Source organism: Cryptomeria japonica, chromosome 3 (assembly GCF_030272615.1).
Source record: "Cryptomeria japonica chromosome 3, Sugi_1.0, whole genome shotgun sequence".
Classification (NCBI taxonomy): Eukaryota; Viridiplantae; Streptophyta; class Pinopsida; order Cupressales; family Cupressaceae; genus Cryptomeria; species Cryptomeria japonica.
Window position 1 is genome coordinate 123,250,815 of NC_081407.1, and position 17,008 is coordinate 123,267,822.

A 17,008-nucleotide genomic window follows, 5' to 3' on the forward strand; every position below is an offset into this window, starting at 1 on the left:
AATCTGAGACCAACTCAGACAAGCTCTCAAAAAACCCACCAAGAATCTGAAAATAGAATGCAGATCTTGAAAAATAAATTGAATGAATGATTCAATAATGCCATTAAAAATCTCTTCAAAAAAACACTTTGAAAAATTTTAATAATAAAAATTTTTGAAATTTTTAATTTCCATGCTCTGATACCATGGTTGCAGATGTTCGCCCTGGCAGGTGTGACCCAAACTAACTACAACAAAGCACGATTTTGAGGAAAAAACCGTCAAACCCTGAAATAGGAACCCTCGAAAAGAGAATTTACGATTTTGAGGAGAAAATCGAAAAACCAAGAAATCTGAGGTTACAAATCATCGTTTTTGTGGAAAAAAAGGGTAAAACCCAGATAACTGAAATCTTACGTGAATATCGCGGATTACAGATGAGATAATTTTTAAGGGAAAATTATAAACCCTGCGAACAATTTTTGAGGAAAAAATCGTGAAAACCCTCCCATTATTTTTTGTGGAAAAAATCAGAAAACCGATAGACAATTTTTCAGGAAAAATTGTGAAAACCCTAGGACCTGTAGGACGAGATCTGGCCTAAATCAATCTGATCAAGGCAACAATATTCAAATATCGTGAAGATGCACTGTTTCCAGGTGTTGTGGCAGCTGTTGAACTTATGTCTGTGTTCCAACATGATGTTGGTCAAATATGCCATCACAAAAATGGAGGTTGAACGAGGTCAACCTAATGAAAGCATGAGACAGAAGAATCTGATTCAAAAATCAGAATAGAAGCAGCTGCACAAAAAATCTGAAACCCTGGAAAAGAATTCTGGCACGAATCCCAAAGTGCGAATTTCGAGGTTTGGAAGAAACCAAGAAATTAAAATTTTCTCTAATATTTTTTTTTTGTAAAAAAACAAAAAATATTGATGATATTTTTTTCCAAAAAAAACGCAAAAAATAGGGCAGAAACACTAGGTCGGATGTACAGCATAAAAAGCGCCCACAGAATTAGCAGAAATTACTGACTGTTTTTAAATTCCAAGGCAAATTCGCTGGCACAAAATTCGAGGCACAGAAAACGAGGCAACCAGAAAAATCTGAGATCAACCCAGAAAAGCTCTCGAAAAACCCACCAAGAATCTAAAATCAAAATACAGATCCGACGGCTCAAAAATTGACACGGAAAACGATGCACCCAGAAAAATCTAACGATGGCCCAATTGAGGTCTCGAAAAACCCACCAAGAATTTGCAACCAGAATAAAATCTCGATTTGAACTAAAGGGTCAATACCCTAGTCGAAAATTGCAGAAACCTTAGGAAAATTTTCAATCTACAAAAAAAACCTCCAGGTTGCAGGCCCGAAAATTTCCAGAACCCTAAAAAAACATGAACTGCTGCCCAGTGCAAAGAAATTCGCCCACGAACCAATATTTCAGAAAGAACATGAATATTTATCAAAAAATTCGCCAAACTTTAAAAAATCCCATCGACCCGCTCTGATACCAGAAACCCTCAAAAGGCCTTCAAAAAAGCAAAATCGTTTTTTTTATAAAAAACAATTAAAAAAATCTGGAAAATATTCCAGAAAGAAGGCCATGAATTTTTATTAAAAAATTCGCCAAACTTTAAAGGATCCCATTGACCCGCTCTGATACCATGAAAAATAAATTGAATGAATGATTCAATAATCGGATTGTCTATTCAACAATATAAAAGCATATATATAGAGATTACAAGACGATGTTCTAAATTAAAAACAAGTCGTTTAAAGTGAACTACCAAAAAGCTAAACACTAAATAAAGCTTAAAAGCTAATTAACTAAAAAGAAAAAGCTAAATGCTAAATAAAGCTTAAAAGCTAATTAACTAAAAAGCTAAATGACCATTAAACAAGGAACTAAATATAAGTGACTAAAATATAATTAAATATTCTAATAGATCTGACAGCTCAAAAATCGAGGCACGAAAAACAATGCACCCAGAAAAATCTGATGACGATCCAATTGAGCGCTCGAAAAACCCACCAAGAATCTACAACCAGAATAAAATTTCGACTTGAATTGAAGGGTCAAAACTGTAGTCAAAAATTGCAGAAACCCTAGGAAAATTTTCAATCTGCAAAAAAAACTCCAGGTTGCATGCTCGAAAATCTTCAGAACTCTAAAAAAAACATGAACTACTGCCCAACACAAAACTTCGCCCACAAACCAAAAACCCTCAAAAAGCCTTCTAAAAAGCAAAATCCTTTTTTTTTAATAAAAAAACAATAAAAAAAATCTGGAAAATATTCCAGAAAGAAGGGCATGAATTTTTATTAAAAAATTCGCCAAACTTTAAAGAATCCCATTGACCCGCTCTAATACCATGAAAAATAAATTGAATGAATGATTCAATAATCGGATAATCTATTCAACAATATACAAGCGTATATATAGAGATTACAAGACGACGTTCTAAATTAAGAACAAGTCGTTTAAACTAAACTACTAAAAAGCTAAACACTAAATAAAGCTTAAAAGCTAATTAACTAAAAAGAAAAAGCTAAATGCTAAATAAAGCTTAAAAGCTAATTAACTAAAAAGCTAAATGACCATTAAACAAGGAACTAAATATAAGTGACTAAAATATAATTAAATATTCTAATAGCAATCACCAATAACTTCGAAGTCTTCTTGTGGTCAGAGAAAGCAATCTGATCCTTGGCTGATCATCCTTGGTCTACATCCTATGTAAAGCACTTTAGATTAAAGCATTGTAATTTATGTTCATTTAAGCAAAGTATTACTCATAATATGAATATCACTTCCATCATTCTCAAAGGATAAGTGCAGCTAGTAGTAGATTGTGGCTCCAGCTAAGGCAATGCATTTATTAGGAACCATTGAGTTTTTTAATTTATTATGAAAAATCACATGCATCCACACATCCAGCATGCTTAACCATTTATTGTTTTCAATCATTGCCTAATGAGATGTCCAAAACAGTGATCAGTACCTATACCAATTTGTCAAGACAATCTATAAAGTATAAAGCAAGAGACCCAATCCTCCCACACGTATTTAGCTTCCCCATCTATTCCCATAACCTTGTGCATGAGAGTATCATGTAAGCTCGTGTGGAGAAACCAAGGAACAACAACCTGTTGAAGCTTTCAGAAATGCACTTAGAGGTGACAACCCTACATCTTTACTCTCTTGCTTATCCTTTTCTTGTACCATAGGTGCATATTTACCAGTGTTCCATTGGGATGCATCCCCCCCCACAAAAAAAAAACCCGTGTTCCCTATAGGGGGACGTTTCCAAGACTTTAGGACGTGGGTGAAATGTCCCCCCACAGAACCGCCACCTCAGACAGGGACACCACTGGGTCACTTGCTAAGTCACATGCCATTACATACTGATTGCATAAATAAAAACCTGATCAAACTTTTTATTCGTTAAAAACTTGATCGGGTTATGTTCATTTATATTCATATATGTATACATACATATATTCATATATGTATATCTATCCATCTCTCTCTCCCTCCCCCCCTCCCTCTTCTCTCTCTCTCTAGTGTCAAAACCTCGATTGGGTTTTGGTGTAGTGCCCCTCCTTGATTCATCTTTCCTTTTGTTAATCGAGCAGGGATTGACACTAAACAGACCATTGTGTCCTTGAGCCAGAATCTACCCAAGCTGGAGAAAGCTCGTCTGACTGGAAACCTATGCCCAGATACCAATTGTTAGACACAATACACCACTGAGAGGGGGAGGGGGTGAATAATTGGCTTTTATGGGGCGCTAACAAAGATGTTATGAAAACTAGATGGCTTTTATGGGGCGCTCACAAAGATGTTATATTGCAGATTTTGCCTTGAAGATTTCAATTCACCTCTATTTTTATATCAGCATTGCCTCCCCACCACCGCTCCGACGCCATCTGCCCACCATCCCCTTGCTGTCCCCAAATTTAGGCCCTCTGTGACATTATAACAATAGAGCTGAATTAAAGAATTCAGCTGAGACTCAATACAAAAATCAACAAAATTTCATTGGTTTCATTGTCAATGTGCATATCTTATTATCATATTGATATACTGACATTGATTTGTGTTTTCTTCATCATCTTGATAGAACCGAAAATAAAGCAAATACCATAGAAAGCTACTTCTCAAGAGGTAGATTAGTGTGCCAAAAAAGGCAATTTCTATTAGGTACTGATCAAGGAATAAGTATTTTTGCCTAGGGAATTCCATGTAACATGAAAGGTGTCAGAAGAGTCTAAACTCGTGAAAAACGAGACAAAGATCTAAATCATTTTATTAGCTAAACCAATCTCTCTAAAGAGAAAATTCAGTGAACTGACATAATACAATAGCATACAAATTAATGATTATATGTTTAGTTGCATATTTAATTTTCAAAATAATTGTGACCATACAAATGTATGAAATACAATCTGGTAAAAGATCTCCAGTTTGCATTCAATTAGATGGTATATTTGTACTGAACTTCCTGCTGCCTCCGAGCTTATTTTCATTGATAAATAGCTCTTATATTTTTCACAGTAAACTCTTCTTTGCTATTCGAGTTTAACAATTGGAATATCCTAAAGGAAAAAATATTGTTTCTATAAAGTGGCTATAGAGTATGTCTATCTCTTAAGACTTGTCCTGATTTTTATTTTTCTGTCATCAACATATGAAAAGCATTCTATAATTTATCCAACAGTCAGGAACAAAAAATGTACAAGATATCTGCCTGAAACAAAGACACAAAAAGTGTCGCATATGGTTTTTTTGGGGAGGACACAGTGCTGGGCTATACAGGACAGCTGGCCATCCCTGGGAGAGTGGGAGGATGTCTGTATGTCTCCTGCCCATTTCCTCCTGTTTCAAAATCCCCATTTATAATCAAGATCGAGGATGGCCCCGGGATGGTATTCTAGCTGTCTCTGCATCCCCAAAATGTACTGGGGACAAGAACAGCAGAATTTCCCTAGAGAACATGCCCGTGTAACATAGTAAATAATCAATTATTGTATTATACTACATGCAAAAGTGTTTAAAAAGTTTTGTTTTTTTTTCCTTTTTTCCCTTCTCATTTCTTTTAATTATCTTGTAAATTACTAAATTATTGATAAATTTTTGTAATAGCGATACTTTTCAAAACAAGATTTACATTTTTATCATAGACAATGGTTTATAATGTTATGAGCAGATCCACTCGTTTCTATTTTTCAAACTTAATGTCAATACCTATGATACTATTTTTAGGTCACAAATTTGTTTTAATTTTGCAGTAATCTAATTAGAAACTTGAACCATGTCACTCTACATCATGTGAATGACTTGTAAATGAGATTAAGACTTCAACATGTTCAATACAAGTACATGATATTAGACTTCATTAAAATAATTCCACGAAAAGAGTTTTAATTACATAATTGTGCTAGCTAAGGGAGACAAGCTTCAACTTTTGCCAATCATATTAGAACATGCCTCAAACCTCAAAATAATCAACCATGAATAGCGACTGTCTCCAAGAAGGTCTAAGCAAACAGTTTTGCATCATCATGTTCAATAAGATACATCATCCACTAATAGAATGACCTGTTTATAGCACTGAGGTTAGAATGGAATGTTAAGCATTAACTCTAACATGATGTAAATAATGTCACTTACAAGCTTTCTTCTTTGACAACTCCACACACAGCATTGAACAAGCAATAAATGAGCCCCAACATCTCATACAAATTTTCCTAGAATATCATTCAACAAATCTTTGCACTGGTGTTGAATGAGGCGGCCTAAACCATTGGACTGTCAACGTTGGTTATACACACTTGGGAGAAAAACACTTCCAGTTTACAAAGCTGTATTTGGCTAAGCTCACGAGAATTTTAATATTCAGTAAAACCTTGAGATGGTTATATTGGGTGTAAGTTTGACTGATTCTTAAGAGTTGATACTGTTACAAAGGCTATACCCATGCAACAGGAATGAAGCATCCAGTTAGCAGGTTATAATAATTGATTGCATGCAATAATTAAAAAATAATGTCAGATTGGCAAGCAGGATTTCTTTAACAGTAAACTAGAACTATATTTATACCAATTCAAAGGTGCCCACAAACTAAAACAATGTTACCTTGGTTCCCTAACATCTGCCTTTAGCTGCACATGCTGTCCCCTGTCAAGAGGAATGACCTTAAAAACCTCTTCTTGCAATACACGGGCTTCTCCAGAACAAAACGACACAATTAGGTGATCCTTATCAGGTACATTCTGAACAAAGCCAACACTCTTATGCTTTGCACCTTGCCATCCATATTTTGGAGCCTTTACATTCTTTTTAAACTTAACCCAATCACCTATGTCAAATCTGCATCATCAATAACAATGTTATGAAACTCTACCAATAAATTGAATTTAATTATGCTAAGATAAGGTAGGTTTCTATGGAAGATGCTTTGAGATTTTTCAAATTCTGCATACATTGTCATAGATAGTTGTATTCCCTTCTTTAAAAGAGCATCCATCAAATCTTCTGAGATCCATTCTCGAGGAAGTGCCTCTATGAAATCCTTCAGTGTCTTTCCACTGCTTCACATTTTACAAATACAATGTGCCTTGCAAATTATTTCAAGAAATAAGAAATATAAAGGTGATAAGCTTAATAAATTAGTAGTAAGAAAAAACCTACCTGTGGTTTCGAACATCAACAGCTGCATCCTCTTGCCGAAGCATAACAACTATCCAATCAAGATTTTCTCGCACCATCTTTGCAGTGTCTGCAGCTATATGGAATGCATTGTCCCCCTCATCATCCTACAAAAATTAAGAAACCAATTTAAATTTTACATCCATAAGAATATGGTACTTTGTAGCGATTTCCTTATCATCTAAAAATAATGCAGAAGAAGAAATTTCATGGTTTCATAAAAATATTGTATTCTGCAAGATAAACGACAAGCAACATTATTATAAATTCTGCCAGATGAATTCCACACTATTTATCATTTATTAAATCTTCAAGATAAACCCCACATTCGACTATTTATAAAAACTGCTGGAAGTAAATTTCACAAATTAAAAAAAATGCTTTGGGATCTTGACAACAAAAACACAATTTGAAAGAACAGGAGAAAATCTTCCACATTCAATTTCAAAGCAAAAGGTACATGGTGAATGATTTTGTCTAGTTTCACTTGATTTGTACACATGATCACTCCAAGACCCCAGAATTACATGTAATAGAGCATGGAACTGCATCACTCTCTAGCTAATCATCTACCACGTCCTATGTCCTATGTCATTTCTACAGTTATTGGCAATTGAATAATTACAAGGTCATGTCCATAGAGAAACGGAAATCGCCTGGAATCGCTCAAACTCGGCGAGTCCGAGTCACCCCCCACGAGTTCAGCAAACTCAGACTTGGACTCGGCCGAGTCCAGGGGGCAAACTTGCCCAACTCATCAACTGGGCAATTTTGCCCCAAAACCGCCCAAACTCACAAGTCCCGTCGTGCAAACTCGGTCGGCGCTGGGTATGAAAAAAGGCATTCAAAAACACATTTTTAAAAGTTTTTTAAGTTGTTTTTTTTGGCTTTATTGTCCATTGATTGGGTCAACCAGGTAGATATAGAGGTTGGGGTTGTAGCCATGGCAGAGGAGCAGAGAACACGAGCAGAGACAAGAGAGCCAGAGGCAAATAGTGACATAGATATCCCTGATGTTGGTGAGGTTGGCATGGTGTCACAGGGAGAGACTATGGCTGCCGAATCATCCAAGACCTACCTTACAGACCTTCGCAGGGGGTCGGGGCCAGGGGATGCAGACTCCTCTGAGCCATAGGCTTGTAGTTGTATTTACCTTTGGTATTTGTATGGAACATTTGATGATGATCATATGATGACATGGATTTTTTATTCCATGAGTTTTGTAACATTGTATACATTTGACAATATTTATGTTATATATATCTATGTTTGTTATTTCCTTCAGCTACAATATGCGTTTATGCTTATGTGATTGATGTATACTTGTGTATGTAATCAAATGAGCCGAGTTTCATGATGTTATTGTGTCTTTACGGTGTATTTAATAAAGGGTGCATGAAACAAGTTTTAAATCTTTAAAAATCTCTAAACTTCTTGAGTTTTTCACTTTGCCGAGTCTGACTCCGAGCCCCGAGTCCGAGCTGAGTCCGAGTCCAGCTTCTCCATACCGACCTACACTTTCCTACTTCACATGAGCGGTGGAAGAGACATACCACACTTCAAATTTATCTTCTCTGTCCTCATACTTCGCAATTTTCTGGAGCTGTCCCCAGCTCTCCACCAGTGAGTATATGACTATCAAAAAATTTACTTCCATATCCAATTCACTATTAAAAGCTTCTCAATATTTACTCCCATACTTTTTAGGAAAATATAATTGTTCTACCTGTTCACAAATCTTTTCCATGATTTTTCTGAATATTGGATTCCATTTGTTTGGTCTGTCACATTTAAATACATGTAGCTTATGTTTAAGTATTTTCCATATAAACTGCACAAATTATGATTTTCTTGACTTCTTTCTGCTTCCTTTCTTTTATTTTCCCAGAGCATTTGTACTTCTTTTTCTCATATTTATTATTTTTTTGGAACATAATTTTGTTGTGTTTTAGACTCTTGGCCTAATTACTTCCATTATACAATTCCTCCTCAAAAGCTTCATCACCTTTACTCCCATAGCTTACAGGGGATTTAATTATTCCAACTGTTCCAGCAAAAAAAAATTCTATATTTTCTAAATGTGTATTGTTGGGTCCATCAATTTCTAATATCTGTAGCTTATGTTCAGATTTTCAGTATATAAACTGTAATAAAATCTTGTTGTCTTGATTTCTTTCTGCTTCCCCTCTTTGATTTCCCAGATCATTTCTGCTTCATTTTATCATAGTTTTTGGAAAACATATTACATTCTATGTCAATTCTAGGCCGCATTCCTGTTCATCAATTATACCATTCAAGAATGTGCCCTATCAAGTCTTCAGTCACAAGTATAAAAATTGAATACTTGCAATTTCCATTCTAACAAAAGGATTTGCATCCCTACCATATATAATGTACAAAAAAATAATACTTATTGTGGATTGTCTGGGACAAAAAGTGGTCCTTCTCAGCAATGTTTCAGTTTATGTCATAAATACATAAGAGATACCAATGTCAATGATGCAGATTAAGAAATGGTACTGCTGACTGGCCAACTATGATCATGCAGTAAACTGGGTAATAAGCACTGAAAAGCAACTCCTAAAGAAATAAGAAAATTATCTAAATGTCCAGAAACATCTAGAGAAGGTCAATGCGACTCAAAAAGTACATTGATTTAGGTTACTGAATCACTATGGTAAATATTATAAACATACTAGCTAGAGAAACAGCAAATAACAGGAAAGCTAGGAAACCATGGGGAGCGAATTATAAAGCGAAAAAAGATCTCTATAAGGAAGATGTCCTCACTAGCAGAAATGTCAAATGAATATCAAATCCAAGAGTGAAAATTGAAAGCAACAAATAAGTTTGATGGCACTAAAGCCTTTTGCACATTATTCACCTATTCATTTTTCTTCCTCTGTACTAGATTCCTCTTGTAGTCAGCGAACAATGCCTTTATTATAGTTTGTTAAAATGGTTGTATCCAAATATATATCAATTGTTTGACAGCTTTTTAGTAGTTATATAAATCAATAAAGGGTTGTGTTTGCTTGGCAACCATCAGGTTCCTTAAATAGCCTATGCATAATCAAGGAAAGCAACCAGATCCTTGGTGGATCATCTTTGGTCTACTTAGTAAAGAATTCATGTGAATAAAGATATATTTACTACTCTATATGATATGAATTGTTATTTCTATTTATATTTCAAGTACAAGTTCTATCAGAAAGAAGAGTAAACATTTGGCATTGTTGCAATCAAAAAACTTGGATCTAATATAAGATGTCAATGCCCTTAGACTCCAATAAAGATTGGAAGAGACTGCAACATGATCAAGACCAAGAGAGGTCGCTGAAGAGGCTTAAATAGAGCAAATCTGTGAAGAGCACTCAAATAAACTGAGTTGGGGGGGGGTGGGGGGGGGGGGGGGTTTGAATCAGTTTATTAAATAATTTTTAATTCGGTGAATCAGTTTATTAATTATTAAATAATTTTTAATTCTTTCTTCTTGATTCACTTTACTTCAAAATTTATTTAACAACATATACAAGTAAGAACACAAGTTTTTATGTGGAAACCCAATGTGGGTGAAAACCATGGCAATAATGCAAATAGTATATAAGTGTCTTTTACAATGATTGTAGGCACCAACCTACTAGACTGATTAGTGAGCACCAACTCCCTTAACTTCGTAAGCACCGACTTACAAGAGGCACCAACCCCTTCAAATGAAGCACCAACTTCACAAAGTTGAGGCACCAACCTCAATATTTAATTCTTCTATATTCTGGTTAAAAATCAGCCACCAGACTGATCACAAACTTCACTTCAGAATCTGCTATAGAACAACAATAATGCTGCCCTTAAACTGATGAAATAATCACAGCAAATTGGCACATATATGCCACATGAACTCTCCCTTATCACATATTCCTTTTCACAAGATCTGCCTCCTCATATACACAGATCTTTTTATCTCTGTAATAATTTTTCTTTATAGCAGCATAATATTACTACCTACTTTTGAGAACTCTTTATTTTCTGAGTTATAATCTCAGAATTATTCTTATACTCACTGTTCAGAATTATTTCTTCATTATTTCCTTTTTTTTCCCTACCTTTCACCTCACCATTACATCCCACTTTTATATCATTCATATGATCTTTCATTGAAAGATTCTGTCTTTATTTCTAAGAGTCATAACCTTTTGAATGGACTCTTTATAGAAGAGACGTGTCTTTTAATTAACATATCTTTTATGAAAAACAAATCAGACTTTATTTTTAGTTCCCCCAAACTAAGATTGTACTTCTTTATATTATTCTCTTCCTTCAAAAAGGATTCGCATCCTTTTAAAATGTGTTCATTTGTATCACTTCATAGAAAATGTACTAACCAATATAAAACCATAATGAACCGCTACCATTTATTAATGATTTGTTTAAGAATTGCACCATCCTACTCACCTTGCATTATATTGATCGTGTCTTCTGGTAAAACGAGCACTTAATACATCTCACATATTTGTTAAAAGAACAAATACAACTTCTATCAATTCATTGTTATGTTAAATCATATTATTATGAAGTACGTAATAATATTTATTTGTTTTTTTAATTTGTTTTTGTCAATACTGGACTTTATTGCTGCATACTGTCTGTATATATACTGAGTTTATTGCTGCATACTGTCTGCATATATACTGAGTTTATTGCTGCATACCATCTGCATATATACTGAGTTTATTGCTGCATACCATCTGCATATATACTGAGTTTATCCCTGCATATATACTGAGTTTAATTCATTGTAACATATGTATATATATTACTGGGACTGTCTGTCTATTATTGTATGATCAGATTGTAAATATTTATCAGATTTAGGACAATATGTTCATCAACCTCCATACATCAATCTCCATAACATAGCAATCTCATCAATCTTCATGAATTAGCAAATTCATTTTTTTTGACATCAATGACAATATTTCCATCAATTCGAAGCTAAAGTATGTCTTGGAGAATGAGCCAAAGTCACAGTCAAGAGAAAAGAAATTAAAATGCTAAAACCACTATAAATAACCATACAAAGGAAGAGTGGGTACCAATAGTAAGGCACCTTGTATTACCAGACAAAAAGCAGGTCAACCTTGCAAACTAAGTTTGGTACAAAGAATCTATATAGCCTCCTCTAGACACAAAAAATCTTTGTTGAGAGATGGACTCCTCCATAGAGTTGTTAAAGTAAAGAAGAAACCAAGCCAAAACCCCAAGGCTAAAGATTTGAGGGCACAAAAGAGAACACAATGGTGAAACAAGTGTGTGGAATGCTCAAGCTACAATATAAGTAGAGGATTCTCACATGGCTGAGAGTGCTGGAAGAGCGTCAAACTGTTCAGATCAAAACTCCCTAACAAACAAATTCCAACCACTAGGTTTGCATCAGAATTAAACCATGTTGAGTCCACCATCAAACCACAATGTAGAAAGGCAGATGTTGCCTAAGTTTACATTGTAAGACTTGTGAATCGATTTGTATGACCAAAACAATAAAGCATATTGGCTATGGTCCTTTCCAACCACTCAACAAAATATAGCCATCAAGTTGCATACAAAGATTGAACCATCATGTACAAATACATGGGGGGAATTAAAGAAGGCCTTTGAAGAAGAATTCAAACTCCTTTGAGATAGAAAAGAACTTGTTGCACCAATCAATAACACAAAACATGGTAAACACGAAAAATGTAAGAGCTTATAATCACAGGCTCAAAGAATTACTTGTAAAAAAAGAAAAGATGGCTTCTTGAAGGCTTTGTTCCCTCATTAAGAAAAAAAAAGTTGTACCACCCTCATCATTCCACATTATAAGGCAATGGATATAGAAAGTGAAGATGAAATGTCCTCTCGATCCAAAAGAACAATGGATGAAGATGATAGTTTGGATTGAAGTAGCAACAATTAATCAGGAACAGCACAAGCACTAAGGAGGGATATGCTTTGGATGATTAAGGAATTGAACATGGAGAATGAAACCAGTAAAGAACTGAAAGAACTATGGTGCACTAGATGCAAAGGTGAAGGTCACATCAAAACTAATTGTCCTAGGAAATTGTTGTGTGATATTTGCCTAGTTTTGGTTCATTCAACAAAAAAGTGCCCATACAATTTATAGATTGGGAGCACACAAGTGCTCTTCAGTCAAGGACAGCAATCCATTCCACCCACACTATGCCAAAGCCACAAAACAACACGACTGTATCTTCAAGTGGCTATTAAAATTAAAGATAGGGGGGTAAAGCCACAAAACAACATGACTGTATCTTCAAGTGGCTATTAGAATTAAAGATATGGAGGTATGACTCCAAGGGCCATCCCTTTATACAATGTTGGCAATGTGATGAATGATAACATTTCAAAAGATACTACCATAGAAACTAAAACAAAATGGGATAATTAGCCGATAGGCTTTTATTGTGGACTTGCCAGTCTACAATTTGTCGGCAAACCCGTCTCATGCCTCAAAACAACCTTAACATACCCGTGAAGCAATTTTCAGATATAACTTTAAGTGCCGAAAAATCTACTAACAACTTTTAGATGATGAAAAAATCTTCTTGTGGTTGCCATTTTATTATTTGGCAGTTTCCATGTGACTGGCTATTGCAAGAAAAATCAGCTGTCAACACCTTACACTTGGATATTTGAGCAGCGGATTTTACCTTCTTTCAGACCAACACTGCGAAATATATCTCCCATCAAATTCTAATCAGCCTTCATGGATGCCGCATTACCAAATGGCTAGTCATTTTAACCAACTGAAAAATCAATTTCCCTTGTAATATTATGTAATGTCTCACGAGGCATTTAAATTCTCTCTAGAGAGGGTTTAGTTTTAAAAAAATAGTTTTTAACTTTTATGTCTAAAAGAACCAAATACATGTTTTATTTCGAAATGGTAAATCTTTTTTTTTTTTTTTGATCGATAATTGGCCGAAGCCTGAATAGCTTTTGACTGGAGCTATGAACCAATGGGGGCATAGTAGGGGGTGTTGTTTGTAATTAGGGCTGGCGGATTCCAATTGCCTTGGGCAACATTGGAATCCACCCCCCCCCCCCCCCCCCCTTATAGGGCCAGGCCCAATACCTCTCGGCCCTCACCTAAAGAGACTTCCACGCTTCACTCAACTCACACGCCTCCTTGATAGGGTCGGCTCCATCAATTAAAAGGAAATTAATAATTAATTGTTTAATGGTAAAGGAGGCTGACATGTTTGAGAAGCTATATGTCTCCTATAAATGCAGCGCATACTTCTCATTATCACAACCAAGTTTTTTTTAAGCTGATAAAATTATATTCTGTGAAGAGCGAATTGATACAAAGGCATTTGGAATAGCAAACTCCTCTACAGCGAACTTCATTAAGTTGCAGAAGATCCAAATTGGAGAGCGAACTAAACCAAACAGTAGCAGATCCCAAACAGTAGACAGCGAACTCCACACGAGGCAGCAGACCGAGAGGGAGAAGATCCAAATTGGAGAGCGAACTAAACCAAACAGTAGCAGATCCCAAACAGTAGACAGCGAACTCCACAAGAGGCAGCAGACCATCTCCAAAACATAGAAGACTTCTTTAATGAACTGTGATTAGATGAGGAGGACTGCAAACTGATTGAAGAGTATTTCATCTCTTTCACATAGTGACTGCAACTCCAGATAAGTGTGTAATGTTCAGTTGAATTCTAAATCATAAATCAGATCTGAGGATCCTTTGGCTGGGTTTTTCCTCCTAGGAGGTTTTCCCAGGGTAACTGTGCATTGTCTTTAGCATTTCATTTCCCTTATTATGCTTAAAAGTATAGAAAACAATAAATTAATTAACCTAATTCTAAATTTCTGAGTTTTATTCAATCTGAAAGTACTAAAAATAACAGGGGGGCCCATCCCCATTACATATCTTTGAATTATTATTATTATTATTATGTTTGATTAGATAGGCCCCAAGACCTTCCCCATCCTATGGAAGGCCAAGAGTCACAGCTTAGAATTCCACTTCAGATGTCCCTATTGGGAATTGAACTTGGGTCTCCACAATGAGAACCCAGTGTTTTAACTGGTTAAGCTCAACCCCTTGGACTGTGGTAAATCTTTTTATTATTATATTCTTTATAAATATTAATTTAACCTCTCTTTTCAGTTTAGGAATTTATTTGTATTTAATAATACATATATTTTATTTATATAATAATATTTTTCAAATCTTGATACAAGTAAGGTTTCATTATTTGAAAATTGTAAGTTGTTACTAATAATATTACTAGTTGATGATATTATATTAAAATTGCTTAGATTAAAAAAATGTTTTTATACAATTATTTTGTTGATGTTGAGATACGAATTTTTTTTAATAGCAGGTCTCATTTTTGTTTCTAAGTTGTTTTAATACTATTTGAATTGTACGTTTTGGTATTCACAAAATCTATTGATACCCATGCTCTGAATATACACTACCAGTTTGAGTTGGCACCCACCACCAAACAATGGGTCATAGGCCTTATCAATGGATTCAACATTCATTCAAATTCTTTTAGGCATAATAAATATGTTGATACATGGTCATCCCCTATTTTGTTTTTTAATTTATTTTATTTCCCCATTGGAATTGTTGTCCACATATTATATGTTATGCAAATATTCAATTTTGAAAGTAACTAACATAACCATAATAACAAATCTCACACACTAACATAAATAATGATCTAATACAATTTAAACTTTTAATTTTTTACACAACACAAAAAATTTCCCTTATAATTTAAATCTCTTCCCCCTCTACCTATCTCTCTCCCTTTATCTTCCCATACATCTCTCTCTCTCTCCCTCTTCCTCTCTCTCTAAACCTTTCTCTATTACTTATCTAACCATACCTATCTCTCTTTCACTCCCTCCCTCTCACTATCTATCTATCTCTATCTCTCCCTTTCTCTTCCCATACATCTATATCTCTCTCTTTCTCTTCCCAAATATCTCCATCTCTCCCTCTCTCTATCCCTATATCTCTCTATTTCGTTGTCTCTCTATCTCTATCTACATCTCCCCCTCTCTCTATATCTCTATCTCTCTCTCACTTATCTCACCACTATATTGCTATCTCTCCCTCTCCTTCATCTATATCTCCCTCTACCTCTCTCTCTCTCTCTATCTATTTTTCTGCCTCTTCCTCTCTCCCTCTCCTTCTATCTTCCTTTCTCCCCCTCTATCTCTACACATGTATCCATCTATCTCCCTCTCTCCCTTTCTCTCTTCCCAAACCTTTATATCTACATCTTTGTCTCCATCTCTCTCTCTCTCTCTCTCTCTCTCTCTCTCTCTCTCTCTCTCTCTCTCTCTCTCTCTCTCTCTCTCTCATATTTCTTCTTACATCTCTCCCTCTATCTCTATCACATTATTTCTCTGTCTCTTTATACCATTAGATATCTCTCTCTACTTCTCTTTATGTATCACTTCCTATATATATCTTCCATATCTCTCTCTCTCTCTCTCTCTCTCTCTCTCACACACATTATCTCACCCTCTCCTTTATCTCCATCTCTACCTCTATAATCCTCTCTATCTACATCTCCTCACCTTAATCCTCTCTATCTATCTATCAATCTATTCCTCCCCCTCTCTCTTTCTATTGCAATCATTACAATAACTCACTCTATCTTTATATCTCCCTCTACCTCTCTCTATCTCTCTATCTATTTTTCTGCCTCTTCCTCTCTCCCTCTCCCTCTATCTTCCTTTCTCCCCCTCTATCTCTACACATGTATCCATCTATCTCCCTCTCTCCCTTTCTCTCTTCCCAAACCTTTATATCTACATCTATGTCTCTATCTCTCTCTATCTCTCTTCATATTTCTTCTTACATCTCTCTCTCTATCTCTATCACATTATTTCTCTGTCTCTTTATACCATTATATATCTCTATCTACTTCTCTTTATGTATCACTTCCTATATATATCTTCCATCTCTCTCTCTCTCTCTCTCTCTCTCTCTCTCTCTCTCTCTCTCTCTCTCTCTCTCTCTCCTTTATCTCCATCTCTACCTCTGTAATCCTCTCTATCTATCTATTAATCTATTCCTCCTCCTCTCTCTTTCTATTGCAATCATTACATGAGCCTATTGGTAATGGAATATGATTTTCTTCCTAATTCGGAGGTTTTGTTATCTTCACTTATACAATCATATCCCTTCATATGTCCTATTCTCTCTCTATATATCACTTCCTATATCTTTATTTATATCTATGTTTCTTCCTCTCCCTCTTTCTCTCTCCTT

General features: G+C 35.2%; 1 protein-coding gene across 3 annotated transcripts in view; it reads right to left on the bottom strand.

The window, feature by feature from the left end:
• The window catches only part of LOC131038725 (E3 ubiquitin-protein ligase KEG), a 118,567-nt gene that overhangs the window by 18,091 nt on the left and 83,468 nt on the right, over window positions 1–17,008 (bottom strand). For 2 of the 3 annotated variants that reach the window (XM_057971250.2, XM_057971249.2), the window contains 3 exons: window positions 6,679–6,803; window positions 6,471–6,578; window positions 6,124–6,357 (listed from right to left, as the gene is read on the bottom strand). In XM_057971250.2, the coding sequence (XP_057827233.1) occupies window positions 6,124–6,357; window positions 6,471–6,578; window positions 6,679–6,803 (467 nt within the window). The remainder of the gene's footprint in view (window positions 1–6,123; window positions 6,358–6,470; window positions 6,579–6,678; window positions 6,804–17,008) is intronic. The other variant, XM_057971251.2, reaches the window with a different exon arrangement.